Here is a 26,292-nt window from a genome sequence, read left to right on the forward strand (position 1 = left end):
CCCTGGCCATTCTGTGATTTTAATTTCTGTGCAAATAAACCACTTCTGCAGGCTCTGAAATGGATCAGCAGCATACTCTTAATAGATAATTTATATACAACCATAGAAAACGTAGTCAAACATAAATCACTGGTTTATATGCATTTCAGTTTCCACTTCTGCTCATTAATCCCTTACTGCTAGCCCTCATCAGGGTTTTTATTTTTGTTTTGTTTTTTTAATTACTTAAAACTGAATTTCACAATGATGAATTTGAATATTGGTTGATGGTTGAAAATCTTTGTTTTATGACATTTAAACATTTTAGATACATACTCATACTAGAGAAAAGGAATTTTCAGCTGTTAGCCCTCTATGAAAGGTACGGAGTATGCCCCTGAAGAATTAAAATGGGTTGGAAGGGATATACAGGTTGTGAAGGAAAATGCTTTTAAAAAGTGGAAGGACAAACTGGCAGGCTGACTTAATAAATACATCTCTTCTGGAAGCTCTCAAAGTCCTGCCACAGCTACTTAAGTCTGCAGGACTCAAGCACCATTTTATGAGTGGTACTATGGGCCAATGCTTTGTCTTGAAAATTACAAGCAAATAACAAACATATTGTATCTAGATGTTTTCACATGTGCAATGCAGAAAGAGCTTCCTGGCAAATATCACCCTTTGTTGGTGGTTGTGGCACTAAATCCTTCTCTTTCAACAAGGCAGGGCCAGCAGCAGGAGGTTTCCTTCCTAGAGGGTGGCTGATCTGCCATCATCAAGGAAAGCATACTGGAAGCTACAACCGACCTTGGCACCAGCTGCAGCATCGTTTTGTGCAGCACACCACATGAAGTGATGTAGATATAGTGGTGAAATTCAGTTAGGAAGTAACATCCCTTTGCAATCAGCAGAACAGTTAACTTTCAGAGATTTGAGGGCACCAGGGCGTTTGCAAATTCAAACAGATGCTGCTGCATCAGTTGTATTCAGGTCATAGTCTAAATGTTCTCAAATATGATTAGAAACTTTGATTTACAAATACAAAAATCTTCACGTCATCGTGAAATTATGGTAACTGTCAACCTAGAATATTCCAGCTAGTAATTCTTTCATAATTGTCCAGTTTTAAATGAATGTGGCAGATGGGGTTCTATTAGCAGGCAAAAAAAGTGGAGCATTTTGCTAGCAAGCTTGTTCATGTAGTTTGTAAACTCTTTGTTGAATTCGGAGACAGTATGATACACTATACACAGCTGATGTGCAGCATTCTGAGTCTTTTAAACAGTTTTCATTAACATTTACAGCCTTACAAACAGTTGTTTTATAAAGCAGTATACAATCTATGAAGCTGAGTATGACCTTCTTGCCTGCCTTTGGGTAGATACTCTAGACATTGTTTTGCTTTTTAGTGTTAAGCTCTTGCTGCTGCAATATATCCCTACATCAGAGTGCCAGAAGCAATCCATGCGTTAGTTTCTCTTTTTTTTGGCAGCACTTTCCAGACTTGCTACTACTAGCTGTTCATTATGGGTCACTGTTAATTCCATATAGTCACATTACCAGAAATGCTGTTAATTTTTATGAAATAAATGCACTCAGAATCATAGTTACCATGACAACAGAACGTTAAACACTGAAATTTCTTCCAGGATTTTGATTAGTGAGAGAGGTTTTCATAGTGATGGTAACCTCCTCAAGCAGACACTTGCCTTCGAGTTAAGTCAGCAAGGAAAGTCTCTTACGTATGCAAGTGAACTTAAAAACACAGCTATGCAAGTCTCAAGAGGGACTTCCTCCATGTTAATCTGGCTGCAGAGCTACTTAAAAGGATTCCACACAACAAAAAACAGCAAAGCTGAAATTTTCAGAGTCCAAGCAGATAATCTGTCCTGCCTTCCCCACCCAGCCTGAGCCTCATTAGTGATCAACAATTCAGTCTTCACCTTGAGTCATCCACCCCAAAACAATTCACACCATGCGACCTAATCCATGACTAAAGCCCCAGTAGAAACTAGACCTTTCTCACCTTCTGATCTTCAGCAGCAACGGTACAATGGAGCAGGTGAAGTGACCTCTGGGACTGATGCTGAAGAACTTCTCATGCTCAAGGCTTGCAGAACCTAAGTTGTAAAAATATTCTTAGGGTGAGATTCATGTGTTAGCGCATGCAAGGAGACTTTACCTTCTGTCATGAATTTCAGAACATCTTTTGTGCTTGCTTTGAGCTAGTGGTCAGTATCAACAATCAGTAAATGGCCACTTACTAAGTGAGTATTAACACTGAGCTTGATGATGACTGCAAGATCACTGTTAACTCTGTATAAACAAATCGCATTGATTTGAATAATACTTTAAATGCAGTGCAAATTAATATATTACTTGAACTTCACTTCGCCTTGTCAATTTTTGTGCAGCCGTATTAGCAAGAAAATTGTTCATTTCTAAAACATGCAAGACATTTACTTCTGTAGTACAGCAAGCACATGATAAAGCTTAGAGGTTTTAATACAAGCCACAAAATTAGTATTTTCTGTTGGTTTAGATTTAAATTTTACTTACATTTAAATTTAAAACAGAGGCATATATTTCCTGATAAAGGAAGGCTGGTAGGTATTTGGTGTTGGAGTTGTCAAAATAACAGTTTTTATAGGTTTTGGGTTTTTTTTCCTGAAGGAAAAAAACCATCCTTGCATAAAGGAATGCATCACTTAAAGCTTTAGGTACAGCTTTAATAGTCCATACAGCTTACTGCAATCCATTAGTTTGAGTTAATTTTAACAAAGGTGATTAGTAACTCAGTAATAATGAATTCGGAAGAAGAAAAGCATCTTTTTACAGTTTCTTAGGGCCAAGGAAAAGAAACTGAGTAAGGTGAAACTTAAAATACTGAAAATTCGATTTCATTTCCAGCTTGGACTTCAGTACTATTTACTAACTGTACAGCCTTATACTATGCTTCCCAGCTCAGGTCTGTACTGCAGCACATGCCAGTGAGTAAGTCACTATAAAAAATACTTCGCATTTTAGTCTTGCGCTCCTAACTCCATAGTTAATATATGCCAATGTCACAGTGCCAGGAGCAATTCCTACCTTAGTTTTGGTTTCTTTGGCAGAGCAAGAGCAACTTTGTCCAGGGTTTTTACCGTCCCTAACTGCTGCTGATAAATCAGCACTGGCTTTGTATACCAAGATAACAGGAACTGTTGAAATGAAATTGATGAAAGAAATACACTTAGAAAGGCACCAGCATGACCTGCCACTGCACAACACTAAGCAAAGAAATTTCTTTCTGGCTTTTAATTACCAGGATCATGATATCTATAGGGGGTTAGCAAATGCTTTAAAGATCCATATAAAAACCTGGAAGTAAATAAAGACAGGCAAAAATAACCATATGAAGGCCTCTGGCACTGAAACTGAGTGATTAGGAAAGTTAAAATTGGAAAAACCTTTTCTTTAAAGAAAATTATTACTGAGAGTCTGTGGAAGGCTACATAAGCCTTCTCCGGGGAATGACAAAGGAATAGCTAAAATTAATTCAGAGTTAATCATTATGAATGAGGCCACTTTCCTGCTGTTGATCAAACAGATAAGAGGATTTTACTTAGATTTTTCCATCTTTAGTCTCTCGAAGTAGATGCAAAGCAGCTACTTGGCTACAGAAGGTCAGCTGTGATTGCTGTCCTGGACTTCACGTCACTTCCCTGGCACTTTGGACCTGTCCAGTTCACCTACATCCCATATCCCTTTCATACACTGGGTCATCCCGGCATTTTACCGCACCCTTTAAATCCCACTCTCTAACCCTAACATGGTATTTGGATTTATTTGGATTTACCAGTAGTGTGCGCCAGTAACTACAAAATAGTTATTTTCTTATGCAGTAGTTCACTTTAGAGGGCAGGAACTACCACACAGCTACCTGGGGGGACCACGAGCTCACAGGGAGCCGATGCTTAAGGCTGAGGTAAAGCAAGGGCCTCCCGCCATTTACGCCCTTTCCCCACGGCTCAAGTGCTTTGTCCCTTCACGACAAGGGCTACAGCCGAGGTCCCGCACGGACCCCGAGGCTCCGGCACGGCTCACGGGCGGCACGGCGGGGCACCACATTCAACACCCGACCGACAGGGGCGGCTGCCGCTCCCGCGAACAACTCCGGGCCCCGGGGGCGGGCGGGACCCTGGGTGGAACCAGCGCGGCCCTTCACCCACCTCACGGGGCCTGCAGCGGAGCCCGCCACAGCGCGGGCAACCGGCAGAAAGGCCCTGCCCGCCCCGCTGCTGCCCGCCACAGCGGCGCCCGCTCGCCGCGCCCGGGGCCGGCCGACAGCGCCGCCGGGGGGCTGAGGCGGGCGCTGCGCCACCAGCGCCGGGCCGGAAGGCGCCCCCCCACTTCCGCCCCGCGGAACTACACCTCCCAGCGTGCCCTGCGCGGTTCCCATGGCGATGGGGAGCCGGGCCCGGGCCCTGAGGAGCGATGCCCAAGGCCAGGTAACGGGGAGTCCTGCCTGGGTTCGACGGAGGTTCGCTTCTGCAGCCGTACGGGGAAGGAACCGGCGGCCGGGGGGGACAGCCTGAAGGCGGAAGGGAGGCGTAAAAAGGCCTGTTTCGGCCTCTGCCCCCGAGAGCGAGTAGGGCCGGGGTTGGATGGGGGCATGCCGGCCCCTTGGCGCCAGCAGCCGGTGCTCCTGCGAGGGACCCCATGGAAAAGGGGGAGGCCTAACCCACCCCAGCGCCCCGCTGGTGGCCGTGCGGGAGCCTGAGGGGAAGGAGGCCTTCCCCGGGGCACCGGGGGCAGGGCCTGAGCCCTCCCGCGCCCGCTGGCTCGTGACCGGCGCCTCCGGTGCCGCGGCCGGGAGCTCCCGGCTCAACAGGCTTCCAGCCTGACCCGCAAGGGGCGGTCAAAAGCCTTAATCGTTAGAAAACCTTTTAAAAGTGTTTTTACACGTACTCAAAACAAAGCCTGCCATCACACAGCTGGTATTTACTCAGCGTGTGCCACAAATGGATATGGGGGTTACCAGAGGCTTTTTACTTAACCTGGTATTATTAGAAGTACTTCCACAAGCAGAGGGCCTGTGGTCTGAAATAGTAATACTTATAAATAATAATAATAATTAACTGCAATACTGTTGATTTAACAGTTTAGATGTTTTAATGAATTATGGTCTGGACTCCACTGTTTGCTCTAATGACACTTTATTTTTTCCATCTAGCGATACTTTATGGGATCTTGCTATAGCTGAAGTAGAGAAGAGAGAAAACCCCGATGACGATGGCAAGCATGTGGGAGTTTGGGAAAAGTCAATATTATTTATGGGAAACAAAAATGGGGTAATGCTAAATAGTGTACAGTTCTGTGCTTTTTGAACATAGTTTGTGTCGGAAAATATCTGGTATTTTCATATATTAGGTTCACTTAATTCTTCTGAAGACAAAATATGTCATGTTCTCATTCTGAGGAGGGTGGGCATTCCACTGAGTACTCAGTGGTATGGTACTCCATGTCTGAATTCCAACAGTGTAAAGACTTACTTTTCTGTATGTTTATTTGTATTTTAAGCATTCTTTTTATCTCATCAGTAATACTTAATTCCAGTGGAAGCCAAACATTACATAAATGTATTAATAATGATAAAAACCTGATAAACAGTTTAACAGAGTTGGCCAGGTTGATCACGAATGTCTAATTTTAAGCATACTGTTCCTATTACTGTATTTGTCATCTCTATTAGTGTATAATTATAATAATGGTAGTGTAACTTGATTCTGATGGAAGGCTGGCAGTTAAGTTTCCATAATAAGGCTTTAATGAGAGTACAGTACACTTCTTCTTTGGTTTTAATTTCCAGGGAAAGACCACTATTATACTGAGGTGTCTTGAGAGGTATGTGTCAACTTTTTAAAAGTAGTTTTCAGCTGTGAGTTAGAATTTTACATAAAGAGTTATATTGTGTGATAATTCATAATGCATGTATACAGATGTTGTATTCTGATGTTGTATTCTGTGACTGGTTGATCGCTAATGGATAAAGTTATTTCCCCTCATTACTACCTGTCATCTGACCCTTTCAGTCCCTCTCCAGTACTGGAGAGCTTAAATGGCCACCTCTTCAGGTTGGTGCTGCTACTTCTCCTGTCTTCAGCAATGGGGACCTCTTGTCTTAAAAGTGTCCTCTCTGTACTGCTGTTTCTAAGCCAAATTCTGAACTGACTGATAAATCTAATTTAGTAACTGTAGAATTAACTTTATGTAGAGGATCTTGACAAAACAAAGTTATTTTTCGTTGCATAGGGAAGAGATTCCAAAGCCAACATTAGCCTTGGAATATACTTTTGGAAGAAAGGCAAGGAGACACAATACAGTGAGTATCCAGAAAGTATAGTTGACCATATCTTTATATATATATATATATACACATACACACACACACAAGATATGTGGGGTTTTATGTATAAGAACCTTAGGGATTTTAGCCTATTTTTTGTGAAACATAAAGGGTTTTTTAATACAATTTTATTTAAATCGGCTAGCTTAATTTTGTATTTTAATCTATGTTTTTCCCTCTTACTGAAACACAGTAGATCAGAGAGCAAAGTACAACACAAAGCAACCAGATTCATCTATAAAAACTACTTTGTTTTTTGTGTTTCAGTGTTTTTATTTTCCCATTGTAATATAGTATGCATGCCTTGAATTTTGTCTTTAAAATGCAAAATGAGTACAAACCAATGAAGATACTTTACAGCCAGTTTTGTGAGAGAAGCAGTCGTCCTAGAGGATGTTGAATCATAATTAAATTTTTGGGTTATGTGTCCATAGCACTAAATTTTGCACTGCAGATTATGTTAACAGAAATATTGAACCCATTCCCATCACAGCACAACACTGCCCAGCAGCAGTAACTATTGCTGCAGGTAATTGCTGCTTCCGTTACTAAAGCTGGAGGTGGAAAATCTGACTCTGAAAGATAAAAATCACTTAAAACTTTTCCCAGGGATGAAATGCAAAGGTAGAGTTTCCTTACTTTTCCAGCTGTGAATTTCTCAAAAATCATTAGTCTTGAGCTGCAGTAAAGAGAAAGAAAGGGAAGAGAATGTGTTTTTTTTAATGTTTATTATTCATCATGCTGTTTCCTGACTTTTTTACTTTACCATAGTCATTTATCAAGATAGTCATAGGCATGCCTGGAGTCCCTATAGAGCGTTGTATGGGGTTTCCTGAACATGGGGAGGTTTTTGTTTGGTTTTGTTTTTTGGAAAATACTAGTGAAACAGTATATGTTCTTGTTCTGAGTCACTTGCATGAAAAGCCAATTTATTAGATGATCTTCTCTTGGTGTTGCACAGAAGCACACGTTTCTAACATAACCTGTTTTACAGCCTAAAGATGTAGCTCATTTTTGGGAGCTAGGTGGTGGAACCTCGTTACTGGAACTGATTCGAATACCAATCACTAGCAACAACATAAGGTAAGGGATTAATATTACAATTCCAAAGTTGATTTTGGCTTTCCTTCAAACATAAGTAAATCTCTAGACCTTTTATTGTAGAAAACTCTTTCAAAAATGTAAGATGAAACGTTTACGATTTTTTCTAAAAATCATTGTAATACCACTGATACTTTGCTTTGACCTTCCTTTTCACAGTTCTCTCCTAATAAGCCAAGTTCTTAGCAATCTCCAACAAAAGAAAGCAATAACATGAAGGCAATAAGTTGGCCTTAAGTATATAGAACAAGAAATACAGAAAAAAAGACATGGGAACTTTATGCTCAGTGAAAGAGTAGAAAAAGCAACTTGGAGACATAGAAAAATAAAATCTTGCCCCTACTTCTGTATGCAAAGTTAGATGCTTCCTCTATGAGGGGCAGTATTTTATGGTGAAAAACAAGGCAAAAAGTTATGACAAGAAAAAAAAAATCTGGATTTTTGGGAAGTGAAGGGATCATCTGATGAGAAGAGCGTACAAGAGAGCTGATGTTTCTGAGAGGACCTAAAACTATTAAAATTATTAGAAGACAAAAGGACACAGGAATTTTGAGATAATTAAGAGAACATAGTGAGAAAAGTCCATAAAAGTGATGGAATAGTATAGGAAGAAAAATGCCTGAAGAGCTGTATGAAGAAATGAGAAGGTGATAGGGGATGCATTTTGCATTTTTTCTGCTTAGGGAAAATGAAGCTAAAAGTGGAAGGGGAGAAAAGGATCACAAGATACTTTTTGTGTTATGATGCATTGCTTTATTTCTTTGGTAGTGAGCTTTAATTTCTGTGGGGCTGGGGGGGGGGAGAAAAAGGAGGGATAAAAATTTTATCATGTACCTTTGCTGCTGTTTTGGCTATTGAGATAATGCCATTAATTAGTAAGAGACTAAGAAGGAATGAAAAAAAACCCCACCACTTCAAAAGCATGTGAAGCTTTCAGCTTCTAGAAAAGGTTGGGGGGGGGGGAGTGGAACTCAACTGTAATTTTTCAGCTGTTGTCTGAACGAACTAAACTGAGCTCCATCTCCATCAGTCTTTTCTTCCCTTTTTACTGATAAGGAATCTTCTGATGTAGATGATCTTTGATGGGATAGCAACACTGTTCTGTAAGACCACTTCTGTTCATAAGGTGGTATTTCCACATGCTAGTCAAAAATTCTACCATTTCGATTTACGTGCTTTTCACTGGTTTTCTCATCTGTCTGTAGTCAAGCCATTTGCTTATTTAAAAGTTCCATGAACTATATCTAGTTTCATCAAGAGACTTTTCACCAGATTTATTCCCCACAGCATTTTAAAGTGAAATTGGACATTCATTTTGTTTTGTAGTCTTTATAATACCAGTCTGATCTGCAATCCCCTTTTTCAAGTCAGGATGGAATGTAAAAGAATGATTTCACCCATTTAAATAGCTGCTCTTGCGATGTTCTTCTTTACAGTTAGTTGCACTTTAATGCAGTTAGAGTGTTGGGAGGCAGGATTTTGGAAGGAGAGGAGTTTATATGTGAAACATTCTTTATCGTAATCCACCTTTAAGAGCCTTGTAACTGCCAAGTATGTCTTGAGTGCTCAGACTTCTTCTATTTATCTTTCCAAAGATTTTCTCATACACTCATTTGAGGTTCCAGGTAACTGGCACTGACCATGGCACAGAATATTGCCCTTAACCATTTTTTTCCATTTCATATTACAAAAGAATAACTAAAGTATATAACTTTCTAATACATCAATGGTTAGGAAAGATCCTATCCATTTGCTAACATTGCTTCATCTGGTATTGTAGACTTAACGAGATGGCAGGGATACATGATGGTAGAAGTGCCCAGTCATACAGGAAGAAGGAGCTAAATGGGCTCAGAATATTTGCATATTTTACTGCTTTGAAACAAAGTCTGCAGAAACAAAGCTTGATATATACAAGCTCCCCTGCAAATTTGTGATGGGAAGTTGCCAGAGTAATAGTTCTGAACAAGAGACAAAGGAAAGTTTTTTCTTCAGAGCTCAGAGTATCCTTAAAAGCCATCTTCCTTTGCTGAGACATTTAATTCAGTCTTAGCATTTGTATTTTCACATTTGGTGCTTTCAGCATTTGTACTACAGGTATGGTTGTTTATGAAAATGTTGTCTCATGCACTAAAGATTTGATTAAATAATGCCTCTTTAATAGGTCATTTGCAGTAGTTCTTGTATTGGATTTGTCCAAACCTAGCGAACTCTGGACTACTATGGAGAAACTTCTGCAGGTCACCAGGAACCATGTGAACAAAATTTTAACCAAACTAGAAAAGACAAATCCTGAAGTAGCTACTGAAATTAAACAGAGGATGCAGAACAATCTGCAGAGGGATCACCCAGTAAGTTACTTCTAATATTTTCTCCAGATGTCACAGGCCTTTATACAGTTAAAGATAATGCTTTTGAAAATCATAAACAACTCTTTTAGATTTTTATGCATGACTGAAAATCCATTTGATGTAGATGAACCTGTTCACTGGAAAATTATAGCAATTTAATAAAAATTCAATAAGAGCAGAAACAAGGAAAGAAGGTTTCTTATATCTTTTTGTTAGATATCTAATGTGATTGTTATGGCATGTTACACCAATCAAAAGTTTTAGAGTAGCAGTTTGCTGTTCCCCCCCCTCATCTTTTTAAAATGAAGATGAAAACTAGAATGTACAAAAGTCATCTAGCAAGAGACTAGCTGAAGGTACAAATTTAAGCAAAGAATATAGTTATAACAGCCATCAACATGACTATATACTTTGCATTTATTTAAATGTCTATCACAAACTCAATGCCTTTTGATAATCTGACAACTAATTAAATTATAAAGTTTCAGAAATGTTAACATCAGTCCTTTAAACATAATTGCTAACTAAATCTCTGGAAAAGCTAAACTAGATTATGCACAATAGAAATGAAAAGTCATTGTGCATTAAACCTCTGCAAGTGTTGTGTGTATATAATGCATCAATAAGTATTCAACTATTCAAAGAATTGGCCCATAAATCTAGTTACTGCTGCAGTACAGCAAATGCTTATATCGCTCAAAAATTTAAAGTAACTTAAAATTTATGAGAAAGTAACATGTGCAACACAGTATATTTAGAGTATAGGGTTTGACATCTGCTGGATGATGATTTTGTTTTTTACTTTTAGAGAAGGTAATTCACAAAATCTAAAAGCCTACAAGCACACATGGCAATAAATCATGACCACAGTGTCAAGTTTACATATAGGGGCTTACGTACCAGAAAACTGCAAGCATTTTTTAATAAGTGGAAAGAATAAGGCCATTAATTTTAAGAAGACTTCTTATACTTGCTCTGTAGGGAACACAATTATACCTTCTAAACTAGAATTTCTATTCAGCCTTCATTATCAAAACCAGAAAGAATGCAAACAAAACATTGTGTTACTCCTTGGTTCTCTTTTTACTTTCATCATTGCTCAAGAACAAATTATGTCAATTTTGTGGGAGACAGTACTATCTTTTATAGTCAATGACAGCTTACACAGATTTTTATTTGCCTTTTTATAGCTAAACATGTTTGTATAACAAACAGGAATTGATGAGGTTCTTAGAAGTGTTTTTTTAAGTATTAGATATATTCCATTGGCCTGGATAAAGAATTATTTGCTGTGATGATAAAGCATATCAGTTGCAGACCTTGTTTACAAAGGCTGGATGCACCTAAAGTAGTCCACAGTCAAAAAAATAATACCATACTCCAGAGATGCATAGGGTTCAGTATGCCAGTTTTAATGTTTTTGATGTTATCCCAAATTAATTTTTTCTTAGTTCAGAAACTAAAACTAATTATTTCAGTTCTGTATTCTGTACATGCAGTTTTAAGTTATGATAATTTTGCTTAAAGCTTGTCTTGACGGTGTATGAGTGAAGCCATTATTTTTCCTCTCAAAGTAGAGGATTTGCAATATGTGCAGCGTCTTGCTAATGTACTCTCATTCAACCTGTATGTGAAATAACCAGTTTTAGAAGGGAACAATTAGGTCAACCTCTGCTACAACACATCTCTTTTCCACTCTGCTGCAACCAAAGCAGCTTGACTAATTACGTGAACACATGGGGGGATTGTCTCATTTCATATGGACTACAGGAAAACCTTCCAGGTAACTTGAGAATTATTGTAATTAATTATTAAAACTTTTTATCAGAAGTTAGCTATTTAACAGTTAACTACACCCCCAGTGCTGTTTTCATCCGTTGGTGTTGGTTTGCATTTTCTTGGTTGGTGGGTGACATTCCCTTTTTCTGCTGATATCAAACATTTAAAAAACATTTAATATGATTTTCAAGAGTTTGGAAAATGTGATGTGGGGAGGACAAATGTGTGACATGAACTAATCATTCAGCTTAATTTTCTTGAGCTTCTGTCTGTATGACTTTGGATATGATGCAAGGAGAGGGAATGTGTCAAAAAGCCAGTTCTACTAATCCAATCTGGCAGTTGTTCTGTGAATATATGACTTTTTCCCTCACTTCCCATCTAATTTTGGAGCTGGAATATATGGTGTAAAAGCCCTTTTATGCCAGAGGGATTATTTCCTGACCATCTATGAAAAAAATGAGAAAATTGTAGAACATGGTATGGATATTGCATTGAAGTTTATTCACTTGATTTAAAATTTTGAAAAAATAGAGGATGTCTGCTTTGAATTGATTTGAACCTCTTTTAGCTGTTTTAATGGTTGCAATCTTCTACAGTTTGTTTACATGTCTTAACTGTTGGATTTCTGTTTAATAGGATTATGAGTTAGTTGACCCTTTTCCAATACCCTTGGTGATAATTGGAAGCAAATACGACATTTTTCATGTAAGTAATAAGTAATATTTTTTTTCATAACTAAAAGATTCTGTATACTAAAATCTTGGTACTATAATAGTAATCATTTGAACAAAGGTACAGCCAGTCAGCCTTCTACCATAAAAAAGTCTTTCCATACAACAGTGTTATGGAGGGCATGCTGTCATTCCTTCAGAAAACATTCCCAAACTGATGTACTTCAAAATTGTTGATACATATGTTGCTGCAGCGCAAAGAGGGAAACAAAAAACCATCATGTTGATGACTTTCTTTTACAATGAGAGAAATCCAGCTCCATGTGTCCCTTCTGGCAGCAGCTGCAAGTTTATGGCAGTGAAAGAGGGGCATCTCTCATGTCAGCTGGTCAGATTTTTTGGTAGTTGTGGCAGCATGAACAGTAAACGGTCATTTCAGTCTAGAAGATTTTTTAAGTGCTTCTTAAGTGACAAGTTAGTCACTTTAGTGACTTCTTTAGTGACAAGTGAGTAGTTGCATCTTTTACGGAGGAGAGGAAAGAAATGTCATAGTACTTCTGGATTCTCTCCCAGAACATTAACAATCCAAACAAATGCATACCCAATTTTGAAGCAGCACTAGACCATGAGAAACTGGAACAGAATACTTGATTTTTAGCTGCTGTATTGGCAGTCTGTGCTTCTCTGGATGACTACATAGTGCATTGGTACTTGGCTGACCCTCTAAGTTACTTAGTTCTTTATGAGTAAGATACTGTGTCTTCTTTCATACTGAGGCTTTATGCTGAGCCATGTCCTCTTCAAAAATCACGTAATAAGCACAGAATAACAGCCTAATTCCTTTGGGGTCTACGGATAGACTCCTGCAGGCTTCATTGCAGCCAGGTTTTCACCCATTTTATCTGAGGAGGGCCATCTGTATGATGTTATATTAAAGAAACGTTGATGAAAAGATATTTGCATGTACCTTTCAAATCTTGCAGGTATTAGAATTTACAGAGCATATACCTGAAGTCTACTGAAAGTTACAATATTGTAACAAAAAGAAAAAATCCTTATTATTCTAGTAGGCAGTATTTCTGCTTCTAAAAATTTAAAACAAAATGAAACAAATTAATTGAAAATTGAATACGCATTCCCAATTAAGAAACTTCTTCTGGACTAACATATTGCCTGACCCGGGCTCCCTCTGTAAAAAAAGAAACAAAGGGAAATTGTGACATTTCTTTTCGGAGTAGGCTGTTACTGATTCTGTCTTAAGATATAATTATGCTGACAGCTGAAAGCGTCATGTATTGTAGCCTAAGAGCATTGCAGTTTATACAAAAAATGAAAAGTTCTAGCTGTAATATTTTGGGTTTTGTTTCTTATGTATATGTTCAATATCAACTTTTTCAGGAATTTGACTCTGAAATGAGGAAAATAATAAGCAAGACACTTCGATTTGTTTCGCATTATTATGGAGCATCATTAGTGGTGTGTATATTCACTTTCTAACGAAGGACAGAGAAGATGAGCAATATTTGTGTTATAAAACAATATTTTAAAAAATAGAAATTTAAAACTGTAGAGCGAATGGGATGCAATTAGTTTTAAAATATCTTTCTTCATGATTTAATCTGTTGGGCGGGTTACAGGTATTGGGAGGGGATGGCTGGATATGTGTTGTGAACAAACCACATAATTCCCAGTATCAGCAAAAACTAAATAAAAGTAGTTATGTTAGCCAACTGAGTTCCCAGATTGAGTTTACTGCTTGTCTGGCAAAATTTTTTTGGTACAAGGAAGGAGGGCAGGCACAAGTAATCACTGTAGATAGAGAACTGGCATTTTTGGTAGAAGTGTGATCTTAGGTCTAGTGACCTGGCTTCAGTAGATTTAAAAATGTAGATCCAAGGGCACATTTTCACAGCACTTGAAACATAACCAGATTACCACACTTATGGTGTTGAAGAATAAAAGCAGGGGTTTTTTTTACAGTAATGAGTAGGAACTGCCAACCATGAGGACAGTGCAGTATTTATGTGGGTATATAAATTGATTTTGAGTTTGGCAGATCATCTTTTGAGTAAAGGCAGAAACATGCATGTTCAGGTTCACAGTCCAAAAAAGCTGCCTCTTCAGTTTTCTACATCAGAAGATGGTTCTAATTATATCAACCATGTTGTTTTTTATAAATAATATTTCATAATGGCTTATTTTGATTACAAAACTACTTATGTTTGCTTTCAGTTGTTATTACAGCATGTCCTTTTGCATCCATGTAACATTGTACAACTTTTGTACTTTGACGTGTGTATTCATCTTTTGTTAACTGAGAATACAACTGTTTTGCTTCATTTTTTTTTTTAAAGAAAGTATTTAAGTGTTATTGTAATTAAAAACAAAAAAACGAGGAGCCTAAAACTCTTCGGCTGCTAAATCCTGATTCACATTAAAATGAGTGGGAGAAACTTCGCACAGTAGGGAGCTGACTTCTTTCTCAAAGACATGAATCTGTTAGGATACAAAAGCCCTTATACAGGAATAAGCATGCTCTTTGAGAAGATACTCTGGGAGCTGCATTCTGGTAAATTTGTACCAGTTCTGCCACTGTCAAAGTGCTTTTACAATGTGTGAACAATTTTATAGTTATTCATTACATTTTCATGTGTTTATGGTATTCTGCATAATTTCTAATGTAGCTTAAAATCTTAATAACTCGTTAGTCTTGGGCAAAAGACTTGTGTCTCTTAATGTGCATACTTTAGAAGTTTGGAATCTATGTTAAAATTTATTCTTTAATCTTTATACTATTTTAAATTTAATCTTTCTTGATCTATACATTCAGTGACAAATACATTCATGTTTTGGAAAGTTCAGTGAACATATACCAAATTTATGCCTGAAATCTTCTGTGTAGATGACATAATGTAATATTTCTGTGATGGAAGATCATAATGTCTATTTTGTTTTCTGATTTGTTTAGTTTACCAGTAAATCTGAGGCTCTCCTGCTGAAAGCCCGTGTTCTTATTAATCACTTGGCATTTGGTTATGACAAAAGGTAACATAATTATTATCCGATTATTACATGTCTTTCCCACATGTAATAAAGTACTTAATAAAAAACATTTTAATCGCCAAAAATATTTTTTTTCTAAAATACGATCTCTGAAAGATTCTTGTTGGTGGACTTTGACTCCTGTGCCTCAGCTGCCTATCTCTGCACAGGACAGTGATAAGTCCTTTGTTTTGATCCCAAAACTGATAGATTAGAAACATGGTCATCACTAGAACCGAGTATGTTTTTATTTACATATGTTTGTGTGCAAAACCCAGTAAGAATCACATTTTATCTGGAATAATGTAATTTTCCATTGATTGCTAAATGCAAATTTTCTTTTTTCTGTTTAGCAAGTCTGTATCGGTGGATCACAGCAAACCTCTATTTATACCAGCAGGCCTGGATTCGCTAAGCCAAATAGGTTAGCCCGTTTCCTGTTCATTGTCTGTGTTGCTTAGTTGCTTTTGAAAACAAGAAAAAAATTTTAAGCAAATTAAAAATTTATAGCACATCAGTGTCAGTTTTAACAGATTATTGAAGGAAATGGCCTAGAAAGTTTAAAATTATGATTCAATATTTAAATTGTTGAGCACTTATTTATTTATTTATTATTGAGAATTAGGTAGTTTTTGGAGTAGTCCCAATACTTTATTGAAATAAAATACTTTATTAAATTAAAGTACCAACAAGCTTAGATCTGAAAGAAAATGTAATATGCGATACCACTGAGTGCATTTCATGGTAAGAGATCAGTGCTTCTTCAAAGTTGTTTCAGCTTGTCTCTGTAGAATATAAAATGCTAAATTAGATGGTTCATTATCCAAAATGATTTGATAATTTATGTTGTTATGACAACATACTTGTATCACTTTGCATTGTGCTGTAATCCTTAGGACCACCACCTGCCTCTGATAGTGATATTGGAAAGATGCGTGCAAACACACCTCTGGAACTGTGGAAAAAAGTGTTTGAGAAAACATTTCCTCCCAAGGTAGGTATTTACATGTCTGCTGTACAGCTTCTTTCACCATAGAATAGAAGTAATATCACTACTAATTTTTGTCTTTCAAATCCAGCGACTGGAATTTCAGTCTCACTTAGCAGTTCTGTTTCTTCCAACTGCTTAAATTCATGCAATTTAAAAATACAGATTTGTATGTGGTGGGGCTTTGATTCTTAGCTTCTACATCTTCAGTCACCTTTCTACATTTAGTAATAATGAAAATACTGATGTAATCCTCTGTTTTTTTCCAAAGTTATAACGTTTCATTTCAGTATATTGAGAGACAAGATGTACACAATGGAGTTGGAATTTTATAAGGTGACATATCCCCTAATACCTAAACCCATTGACTGTGGTATTCCAAGAGGGAGTGTGTTAGAGTTCCTTGCAAAATCTGCCATTTTCCTATGGGAAGTGTTTGGACTTGCAAGGCAATTAGAATCCCTTGGCACCTATGTAGTGATAAATCTTGGACATATTTCAGAAGTTTCTGGTCCCAAGAGGCAAACCCCCAAATACTACTTTTCATTAAAAGTAACTGTGGCTGTTAGGAAATCAAAATTCTTTTCTATTTGACCTGAGCAAATACACACTGCTGCTGTCTCCTTGTGTAATAGACCGTATTGCAGTTCTTATCCCTGTTTCTTTCCTGCCCTACAGCTTTCCTGGGCAGGCAAGGAAGTCAGTCAGGGCTATGGAACTGTGCCTCAAATTGTGGTGTGCAAATGGGTTCTTCTAGTTTTCTGTCTATAAATCTCCATTCTTGGTGAGAAGGAGTTTGAATTCACCCTTTCCCACTCACCTGACTGCTACATATCAAAGCCTACAAATTATTTCAGGTGGTTTGTGACGAGAATAAATTATCACTAAGTTGCCATTCTCACTACAGTATGCCCCAACATGATAAAGACTCAACTGTACTTTTCAGAAACTATACAGAACTGTTTATTTTTCATGTTATTTTTCCTTCATAGTGTTTTACAACACAATAAACAAACATTCCTCTGCCACCACCCACCCGATAACTCCTGAACTCCTCCCGAAATAGCTGGAGAAATTAATACATTTCTCATCTTGCAAGCTCTGTCAGTATTCTGAGGTATCAGTCTAATTACAGATTTAAAGATTTGCCAAGTAGATTCCCAGTCTTCTGTTTTGGTTCCAAAATATGCTTTAAACTTTAAAGCTCTTTTTATGCATTGAAATTTTCTTTTTCTGTCGCCTTGTCTAATAATAAATATAATTCTGCTTTATTTTATTCCATCATGTGTATGATTGCTGCCTTGCTACTTTCCATTTATTATGAGTGAGGAGAAATGACAGGACAACATGAAAAAAACCCAGGCTTTAGTAAGAGCAACCTTAACTATGCCCAGATGTCATGGGCCAGAAAGGATATTTTCATTCTGAGAATAATAAACAACTACCAAATAAGAGTATTTTCTTTCCTTTAAGCTCTAACTGTACTGTTACTTTCTCATTATTTTACCAATCTAACGTGTTTTTTTTAAATATAATCTGTGTTCTGTAGCACAAAATTCTTCGATAAATGCAAGACTGTAACACGTTTGTATTAAAAGCAAATACTTACATTAGCTCTACAGCATGGCATTTTCTTGTTAGAAGAACGGAAGATAAATTTTATTTTTTGGACTTTTGTCATTTCTTCTTTTAGAGTTCCTGTGATTTACAAGATACCAAGGACCCTGCGCAGGATTTACAATATGCTGAGTATGATGTTGATGTTATGAGAGCTCAGAAAAACCAGGTGTGTGGTAGTTCTCCAATTGCTGTTCGCAGTTAGGTATTCCAGAACCACCAGCATTGCTGAATTAATTGTAGTCCCTTTTTTGCCTTTAAGTAACTTCAACTTTAGTTTTCAGCGTAGCAGTTGCTTGGGGTTTTTTTCCATTGGTAGGCATTAAGCTGGTAGAGCATTGTTAGATCTCAAACTTTTGTCTCTGCAGTTTCTTTAGAAATTAATAATTCAGATTTTCCTCTAACTCTCTTCCAGAATTGTTTCACTAAAATAATACTGAGGCAAAGCTGTGACGCTTTCTTGGCAGTAATTTCTTCATTTCTGTACCTTGTACTCTCATTCGGGTGTTGACTGGCAGAAAGTCTAGGAAGCAGTAGCAAGGTTTGGGGTGGGGGCTGTTTACTTTTTAATTTTTGTCTTTCTGTTTCAAAACTTTTTATTTAAAGTGGAAAGGTACTGAGATAATAACGTTTCTGACTCAAGTTTGCAGGCTATGTACATTTTAGCTGAAACAGAGTGAATAGAATTGTTCTACATAGTGATACTTAGTTTAACCCCTGAATTCCAGGAAAGACCTTTAGTGATGAAAGGGTCTTGTGTTTTTTTTCTTACTAATTTTGAAGTGTTTCTGCATTTCCCTGCATTTGTGGTGAGTTAATTGCATATAAAAATTCTGTGGCAAACTAAACGAAAGTTAGAACATTGCGTTATAGATTACCAGTGTATAACATCACATGAGTAGAAACACTTCATATAGTTTTTATCAATATCATAGGTGTGGGTCTGTTAAAATCAATCAAGTTTTGTGTACTTTTCTTTGTTTGGAAGAAGTATCACATACTGAGTGTATATTTTATGTAGGTTCATATCTTTCACACACAAAATTCTTTGCTGGAATGACTGAGAAACATTCTACTCTGTTCTCACAGTTTATGCGTGGGCTTATTTGTACACCGTTTAACTTCTTTGTGGGCCAAGTTAATGGAGATTTTTCTAACGGTGTTTTAAGATGCTGGATTGTACCAATCTAGATTGCATGTGCTTTTACAGACTCCCAATCTTAGGATGAAAGGCAGTTTTATTGAATTGCACTGCAGTTAATCTTGGGTAACCCTAAAAACCCTGGCAAATTTCATCTTTTTGCATGCTTGTAAAAGAAAGCCAAAGGATTAGATTATTACTGCCATCACTTTTTGCAGAGTTTAGTTGGATTGCATAAGGCAGTAAACCCATAGTTACCTGATCCAAAGAAATACGTTAATAATATAAAAGAATAAAGCATTTCAAGAATCTCTTGCAGTCTTTGAACTTGCACGTTACCTGTAATATCCTGTTAATGTAGGCATCGGTTCTGAATTTCTGTTACATCAAGAACAGTCTTAGAAATCATTAAAATTTGTAAAGCGCATTGCTTTTGGACTTTATAATGTAATCTCAGAGTATCTGTATATCTCAAAATAACTATATGGTGTACTAGGTTTGTTATTTTTAGATAATACTTAATGTCTTGCAAAAGAAGATACTGGTATGCGTTGATTAAATCATACAGGAAATTATTAATTTTCTGTTTTTAAACAAAAGAGACAGGCTTTTAGAATCTTAATCTGTTCAAGGGCATTGCAAACCAGTGTAGCTTCTTTCAGTTGGACTACTACAAGTAATTTGAGCATTAAAGAGAAAATTACTTTTGTTATCTGAAGCTATTTCCTAAACTTCTGTATTGTGAAGTTCAATTTTTACAAGATTATTTGCACATTATTAAAATGTTTTATACTCCGAGAACTTAATTCAATTTGAAATGCAGCAAGATAGCAATATACATCTAAAAGAAAGGAACTCTGTAGTTGCAATGATTCTTTAAGTGTCTTTGAATTTCCCAGTTATATGAAAAGTGGCATGAAAATCCTGTTTTTAAAGCAACATTTTAAATGCATCACACATCTGATGTTCTTAATATATTGTTCCTCCTGCACAATAGATATCAAGGGACTCTATAAAGATGTTTAATATGCAACATGTTGCTAATGAAATCATGGGACATAACGCAAAGTTAAAGTTACATAGGACAGCGTATATTTTAAAATCTTTTAAGTGCATGTTACCATTTTTCTCAGTTACTTTGGGTTAATTAATATGCCACTTTGGACTCTAGGTGATAACCATTTTGCTTGTTTACCTCAAAGATAAGCTTTAAAGGAAAAAATAAACAGGAAAACATAGCAGCAGAAACAAAATACAGCCCCTGTCACTGAATCTGATAGATGAACTAGCACACCTGACTGACTCGGACTTGGTCAGGACTGCTCAATAATAATGTAATAGATTTACAGCTAACTGAGGCAATACAGTTTAATTAAATCAATTCCAACTTTGTAACCTTGGTTGAAGGGTTTGTCTGCAGCTAGAGTTTGTACACTCTAGCACGGTAAAAGGTTAAGTTCTTGAGATTAAAGTACCTGGCTCACTCCAATGTGCTGGCTGTCAGCTAGTATTTATCTGAGTCGGTTTTTGGCTGTAGAAGTTGAGAGAGTCCAGCTCATCAGCATTCTGCCACAAGAGTGTTTTCTTTTAGACCAGATTATTTTGCCTCCTTAATATTTTCAGAGTTAAGTATGAGATGCACCACTCTGTTTCTGGACCATTTTGCTCTGGAAAGCCCTCTGAGGCTACCTTTTCCTCACTGTGCCTTTGTTCAACTATCTTTTTCAGCTGTCTTTTCAGAATTTTTCCTAGTACTTACCCCACAGACTTGCAATGTGCAGGTTTATATCGACTAGTGCTGTTGCAATTGTTTACTGCTTATTCATTCTCTGGAGTTAAGCTTTTTTGTAATGTATTTTTTAACTAGCAGATTCTTGCCAGGAATTACTGGAATTTTGTGGTCTTTGCAGGGTTCTCAAGATTCAAGAAGAACATTCATTTTGGCATGCTTATTAGGCCTTAAACATGTAGCTTGCTGTTGGCGCTTCATACAGTCCATGTACAACAAACACGGCAAACTTATCATCCGTTTCTCTCCTGCTAGCTTTTTGGCTTTTGATGCTTTAAGGTCACTTTAATTTCATTTTAGGTACACATGTAACTTGAATATGAGTGAGATCTTTTAAAAGAATATGTCAAGTAGAGCTGCACATATACCACCTGCATCTGTGAGCATCTATGAGTGCATGAAAGTCTTGTTCCTTAGTTCCTTCTAAATGTTTGTGGCAGTGAGATGGTACATGGGGGGTGTCTGCTCTGTTTCCTTTAGAAATGCTGGCTACCACAGACGTAAGTACTCCAAGATGTGTTTTCGAAGGTTTTTGTTTGTTTCAGGTCTTAGCTATCCTGTTATGCCTTGTACTGCTAAACCTCAAAATAGGTGCTTGGACCTTTTTCATCTGGACATTTGACTGCAGCGTCATTAGTTGAAGCAAACGATAAAGCTAACCTTGAGCCCAAAGAATTGGATAGCCTCCCAACCAGGTACTTAAGAAGTCAGTGTCACGCAATGCCAAAGTTCACACTGACTGGTCTTTGTTGCACAAAAGTATTACTTCAGGGATTGGTGCCAGTTTTAGTTGAAGCCTAATGCCATAAAACATACTTTAAAAAAAATGAAGTAGATGCCTGGTGCCAGTTGGTGTCAGCTAACAAAAAGTAACGGAAGCAGATCTCAACAAACAGGGCTGTAACTGTTAAGACTTTAACAAGTCATAAACAGAAGGGGAGGTTCTGTAACATCTCACAAGGAAGCATAGTCCTGTTTCCTCCTAAAATAGGAGTGACCTAATTAACTGTGTCATCCGCAGCTAAAAGTTTGGGTGTCAGACCTGCAGCTGTTTGAGATATGGGGACTGTGTTGGCCAACAGAACAGGAGCCATATTTTTTCAGTATACTTCGCTGACGTGACCATATTGCAGAATTTCAGGAGACAATTTCAGTCTCACCAAAAAAATAGAGGATTGCATATTGTGTGATGAACCTCCTTGGTCAGACCAGTGTTGCTGGGCAGAGGAGTGTGACAGGCATCTTAACGTGGGTAAAAGATTAGTAGCATCTTTCATTTTCTCCACAGGAGAAGTGCTAGTCTTCATATTGTGGAGAAAAAGTTACTTAGAATGTTTACTCAGCTGCCAAGAATAAGCTTTCTTGTTTTCACATGAAAGCATGTCCAAATGGGTACAAAAGATTATTTAAAAAAAACAAAAAAAACCAACTAACTTAAAGAGCATTATTAGAGCACTGTTATTAAATTTCCTACTGAAGTTTGGGTGCTTAAGATTTTTAATCCTTGTTTTAGTACTTGGCTATTTTCACCGTGTTCCAGATTGAGGGCACTTTCAGTAAGAAACTGCATGAAAAGGAAAGTTAAGGTCGTATCAGTCCCTCAGAACTGAGGAAAGGCAACAACAATTAAACCTGTTCCTACAATCTTAATTTTTCCTCTTTGTTTGTAGACATTATAGTATTGTCTTTAATTACATGATCATATACTGTTTTGCTGATGTCTCCATTCAATTGTTCAGTATTTCTTTTCATCATCCTTATTCTTTGTGTACTTTATTTCTCAACCTGCCATTCAGACACTTCAATGAACACAAAAGTATTAATTTTTTTTCTCTGAGAATGTGTGGTAATGTTATCTTATCCGAGTGCCTCGCAAACATCAGTTAAGTCTTTCTTCCCAATCCCTTTATGAGATTAGGTGTGATCTTCTGCATTTGACAGATGAAGAATTTATAGAAACACTGAAGTACAGAAGCATTGAGGTTAAAAAAATTTTTAGAAATCCACTTTATGACACTGTTGAGACATCTATGACAAGTTGCTAGCATTAGTAATGTTTAAAGTGCTCACAGCATGTTGAAAGTGTATTTACATTGCAGTTGTTAATTTTTTGTAAATCTGATCTGTGTCACCTAAACTTGGTACCCGGAAAACAGAGGAAGCATAATGCTAGCATGAACGTTTTGGCATACTCTAGAGAGATATTCTTTCATAGGATCTTTCAGTTTGGAGAAAGGATCTCTTAGCTGATTGAATAATTGCAGTATATTCTAGAATTCTGCTTATGTTTTATAGGACTTTATGAGCAGGAAGGTACCCTTTTTCCAAAGGGTCTCTGGAGTAATCTTTGAGCTGCATTGGAAAGATCTTTCCATTAAATATCTGACTTCAGAGGAATTATTTTACTTTCTATTTTACATGAAAACTAAGGAAGTATACTTTCCTGACAGCATTTTTCCTCCTGAATCAGTGAATTTGGTAAAGATTCTTTTTTTTAATATCCTCCTATTTAATCTCTTTTTTTTTTCTTTCATGTGCCTTTGTTTAAATGGTAATCCTCCCTAGATACGTCTCCAAAATAAGTATTTAGCATTTTGTTCTGTACTTCTGTGTGTGGTGATATAGATACAGAGTTTTAATATATGCTGTGGTTTTGATACTTTGCATTTCTGATTCAGTTGTTTCAAATGGTCTTTATACTGAACTGACTTCTAGCTAAAATTACAACAAAATAAATTCTGCTGAACTGTCTGCCTCTTTCTTGAAACAGTTTACCTGGGTGATAAATCTGTAAGGCTAATTATTTAGGCAGCACTTGTAGACATGACCTCCAGACAGCGTTGTTGTTACATGTAAAACTTCATTGTCTACTTTTACCCTTTCTTGTAGCCTTTGAGTAAGTTTTTAGAATCGGAATTATTTACTTAGCATAAATGAGGTTACATGTGCTCCTTAAAATGTCACAGTAGTCTTTCTGTTCCTAACTGTTGGCAAGTTTCCAACAGTTCAGTATGTTCTGAGATCATAATTACTTCATATTAATAATGAGGGAGTGAAAATACTGAGTAAAGACTGGCTTAGAGATAGAACAGTACTAGAGTTCTAGTTAATAATGCAACTTACTAGATTTAGATTAGACACAGTATGTTCTGTGTCAGTCATCTATGAGTTGCTTAACTGCTAAACTAGACTCCTGCAAGCACCATGAAGAAAATGCACTAATTACAGATCCTCTTACTGCTCATAAATCTGTGGCACTTCATGAAAATTTTGCATTGCTGACAAAGCTGCTGGAGTTTTTTCCCCAAGAGAGAGAAAATTCCATTTATTATTTCCATACAATTTTTAGATGACAATTTCTTTGTTGCTCTGCTCTTTATTTTCTTCTTCCTCCCTCTGTGGTCTGTATTGAGAATTAATACTTCTGTTAAATTAATCTGGTGCTGTTTTTGTTCAGTTCTGGTATCTGTATACCTACAGTGAAGCCTCCCTTGCTCTGTGAAGTGCATTCTATTAAAATCAGAATAGCAATCATGTAAAACACATGCCTACTTTTGAGGCTTTTACGTCCACCTGTTGCCCTGATCTAAGCAAGATAATGATGAAAAATGTATATGCCTTAATCATTCAAGTAGCAAATGTATGTATCATAACTTTTAGTAATGAGATTAGATTAATATATAGATATATGTTTCTGTTTTAGGAACTTGAACAATACAAAAGAAATGCCTCTAAATCCTGGAAAGAAATGGATTTTGACTCTGATGAGCTGCTATAGGTGTCTCCAGTTTAACATTTACAAATTACTTCAATAATTCTAACGTTACATTAGCAATTTAATCTGATGCACTAGAAAATATACAGTATCAAACTAAAAAATCAGTATTATTAAAGCATTTCTGTTATTGTATTTAATGAAGAGAGATGTTTATTCATTCAGTCCAAATTTAACTATAGCTTGGTACAGACAGTTTTAAAAAATGGAGAGGAAGGAATTCTAGATTGTTCAGAGATAGATTTGAGTACGAAAATGGGCACTAGTCAGTTCTACCTATTTTATAACACATTATTTGGTTTATTTTTGGATGCTTCTGCCCCAAACTTATTCAAATCTAAACAACTTTTCACACCCAAAATATTATTAGTAAGTGTGCTAGGCATCTTTTCCTAGTTCTTTGCATATATCACTCAAAAGCAAAGCCTAAGAATATATTTGCATTGTTGTGTGATGTATTTGAGTAGGATAGGTCCACAAAAACTGGCAGAATCAAGTTAGAACCATAAATTAAAACCATGGTTGACCTGAATTCAGAAGTTTGCTTTATCTCTGTTTCAGTATCATATAGTTTAATACAGGAATTATTTCTTGCAATGTATAATGTTGCAATAACTTTGCCCAGAATTTAGAAGACAGACATTTCTGTCAAATATTCAAATGCTAGGAAGTCAGTCTAATCAATTTGACAGGTACTTGGTTAGTGGTGGAAGTATAATTGACTCACATTCAGCCTAAGCTGGTGAAATGCTAGCCTGAACTAGATACAGCTTTTCATCCATGGACGTGTCTCTTGAGAGCTAAGACTTGTTAAAGAGTAAATATCAGAACTGTCACCTGGCAGCCCAGGTCTTAAGGTTAAGTTCCCCGATGAACCACCCTACATGTGCATAAAAATGGGAAAGGCAAACTAACGTAGTGTCTTTCCAGCTCTTTAGAGTTATTTGTTACTTTTAACATTTGTTCACCAAATGTTTTTCCTGATACAACACTTGTACCTCAGAATACTTTACATAAAAGGTAGTAGAAAAAATATCTTGGCCTCCCACGTAAGTGGAGAACGTGCATTAACTCAAGGATTTGAAATTCTTTGTTACAAAGGGCATAATCTCAAAACCATCAAATTAAACTAATTATATTTTTATGGAATTTTGATACAAATATACTTCTCAAAAAAAATCTCTAGCTATCCCTCTGTAACAAATAATTTCTTTACTGAACATGAAAAGTTAGTTATAAAATTTAGGAATTCTGTGTCTGTTGCGCTTTCAATTTTGAGAGGTACTTATAGTTACTAAATGGATAAATTAGACTCTTTGGAATGTTAATGAGCCTGTGAGAATAATTTCCAGAGATGTGAACTGCATTGCTTCCAAGAAGTGGCAAACAACTTTTATATTTTTTTTCTAGTTAAATTGACATTTTATTAACAGACAAAAATTTATTCTAGTAATTCACAAACTGCTTTAGAACTTGATAATGGAAAGAAGGAACAGATATAAATAACATAACTGTCTTCTCTGATTTGCCATCATTTACAAGAAAGAAACACGTTAGGTAACTTTTGTATAGCTTGAAGATCCTGTACTCCTTGGTTGTATAGCATGCATAAGATTAAAGTGGAGTGATCTCTTGATTCTGTGTTTATTTACCCATATTTGGTTTGTT

At 36.7% G+C, this 26,292-nt stretch overlaps 2 protein-coding genes across 6 annotated transcripts in view; one reads left to right on the forward strand and one right to left on the reverse strand.

The window, feature by feature from the left end:
- The first annotated feature begins 4,363 nt into the window (after nt 1–4,363).
- Nucleotides 4,364–26,260, forward strand: DYNC2LI1 (dynein cytoplasmic 2 light intermediate chain 1). 5 transcript variants are annotated; one of them, XR_008824844.1, is made up of 14 exons: nt 4,365–4,469; nt 5,195–5,312; nt 5,831–5,865; nt 6,274–6,343; nt 7,362–7,450; nt 9,633–9,819; nt 12,238–12,306; nt 13,671–13,748; nt 15,241–15,317; nt 15,668–15,738; nt 16,211–16,308; nt 17,996–18,088; nt 21,395–21,544; nt 24,553–26,260. XR_008824844.1 is itself a non-coding variant. In XM_056356871.1 (13 exons), the coding sequence occupies exons 1-13, from the start codon at nt 4,456–4,458 to the stop codon at nt 21,136–21,138; spliced, it is 1,119 nt and encodes a 372-aa protein (XP_056212846.1). In that variant the 5' UTR covers nt 4,364–4,455; the 3' UTR covers nt 21,139–21,388. The 5 variants fall into 5 exon arrangements, 4 of the variants coding, with proteins under 4 accessions (XP_056212846.1, XP_056212845.1, XP_056212847.1 ...); XM_056356871.1 differs by lacking the exons at nt 21,395–21,544; nt 24,553–26,260 and adding an exon at nt 20,971–21,388 and having other exon boundaries at nt 4,364–4,469; nt 5,195–5,264; XM_056356870.1 differs by lacking the exons at nt 21,395–21,544; nt 24,553–26,260 and adding an exon at nt 20,971–21,388.
- ABCG5 (ATP binding cassette subfamily G member 5) overlaps nt 15,955–26,292 on the reverse strand; it is a 28,425-nt gene continuing 18,087 nt past the window's right edge. The window contains exon 13 of the mRNA XM_056356868.1: nt 15,955–16,099. Coding sequence (XP_056212843.1) covers nt 16,089–16,099 — 11 coding nt within the window. The 3' untranslated portion in view covers nt 15,955–16,088. The remainder of the gene's footprint in view (nt 16,100–26,292) is intronic.

Source organism: Falco biarmicus, chromosome 12, assembly GCF_023638135.1.
Source record: "Falco biarmicus isolate bFalBia1 chromosome 12, bFalBia1.pri, whole genome shotgun sequence".
Lineage (NCBI taxonomy): Eukaryota > Metazoa > Chordata > Aves > Falconiformes > Falconidae > Falco > Falco biarmicus.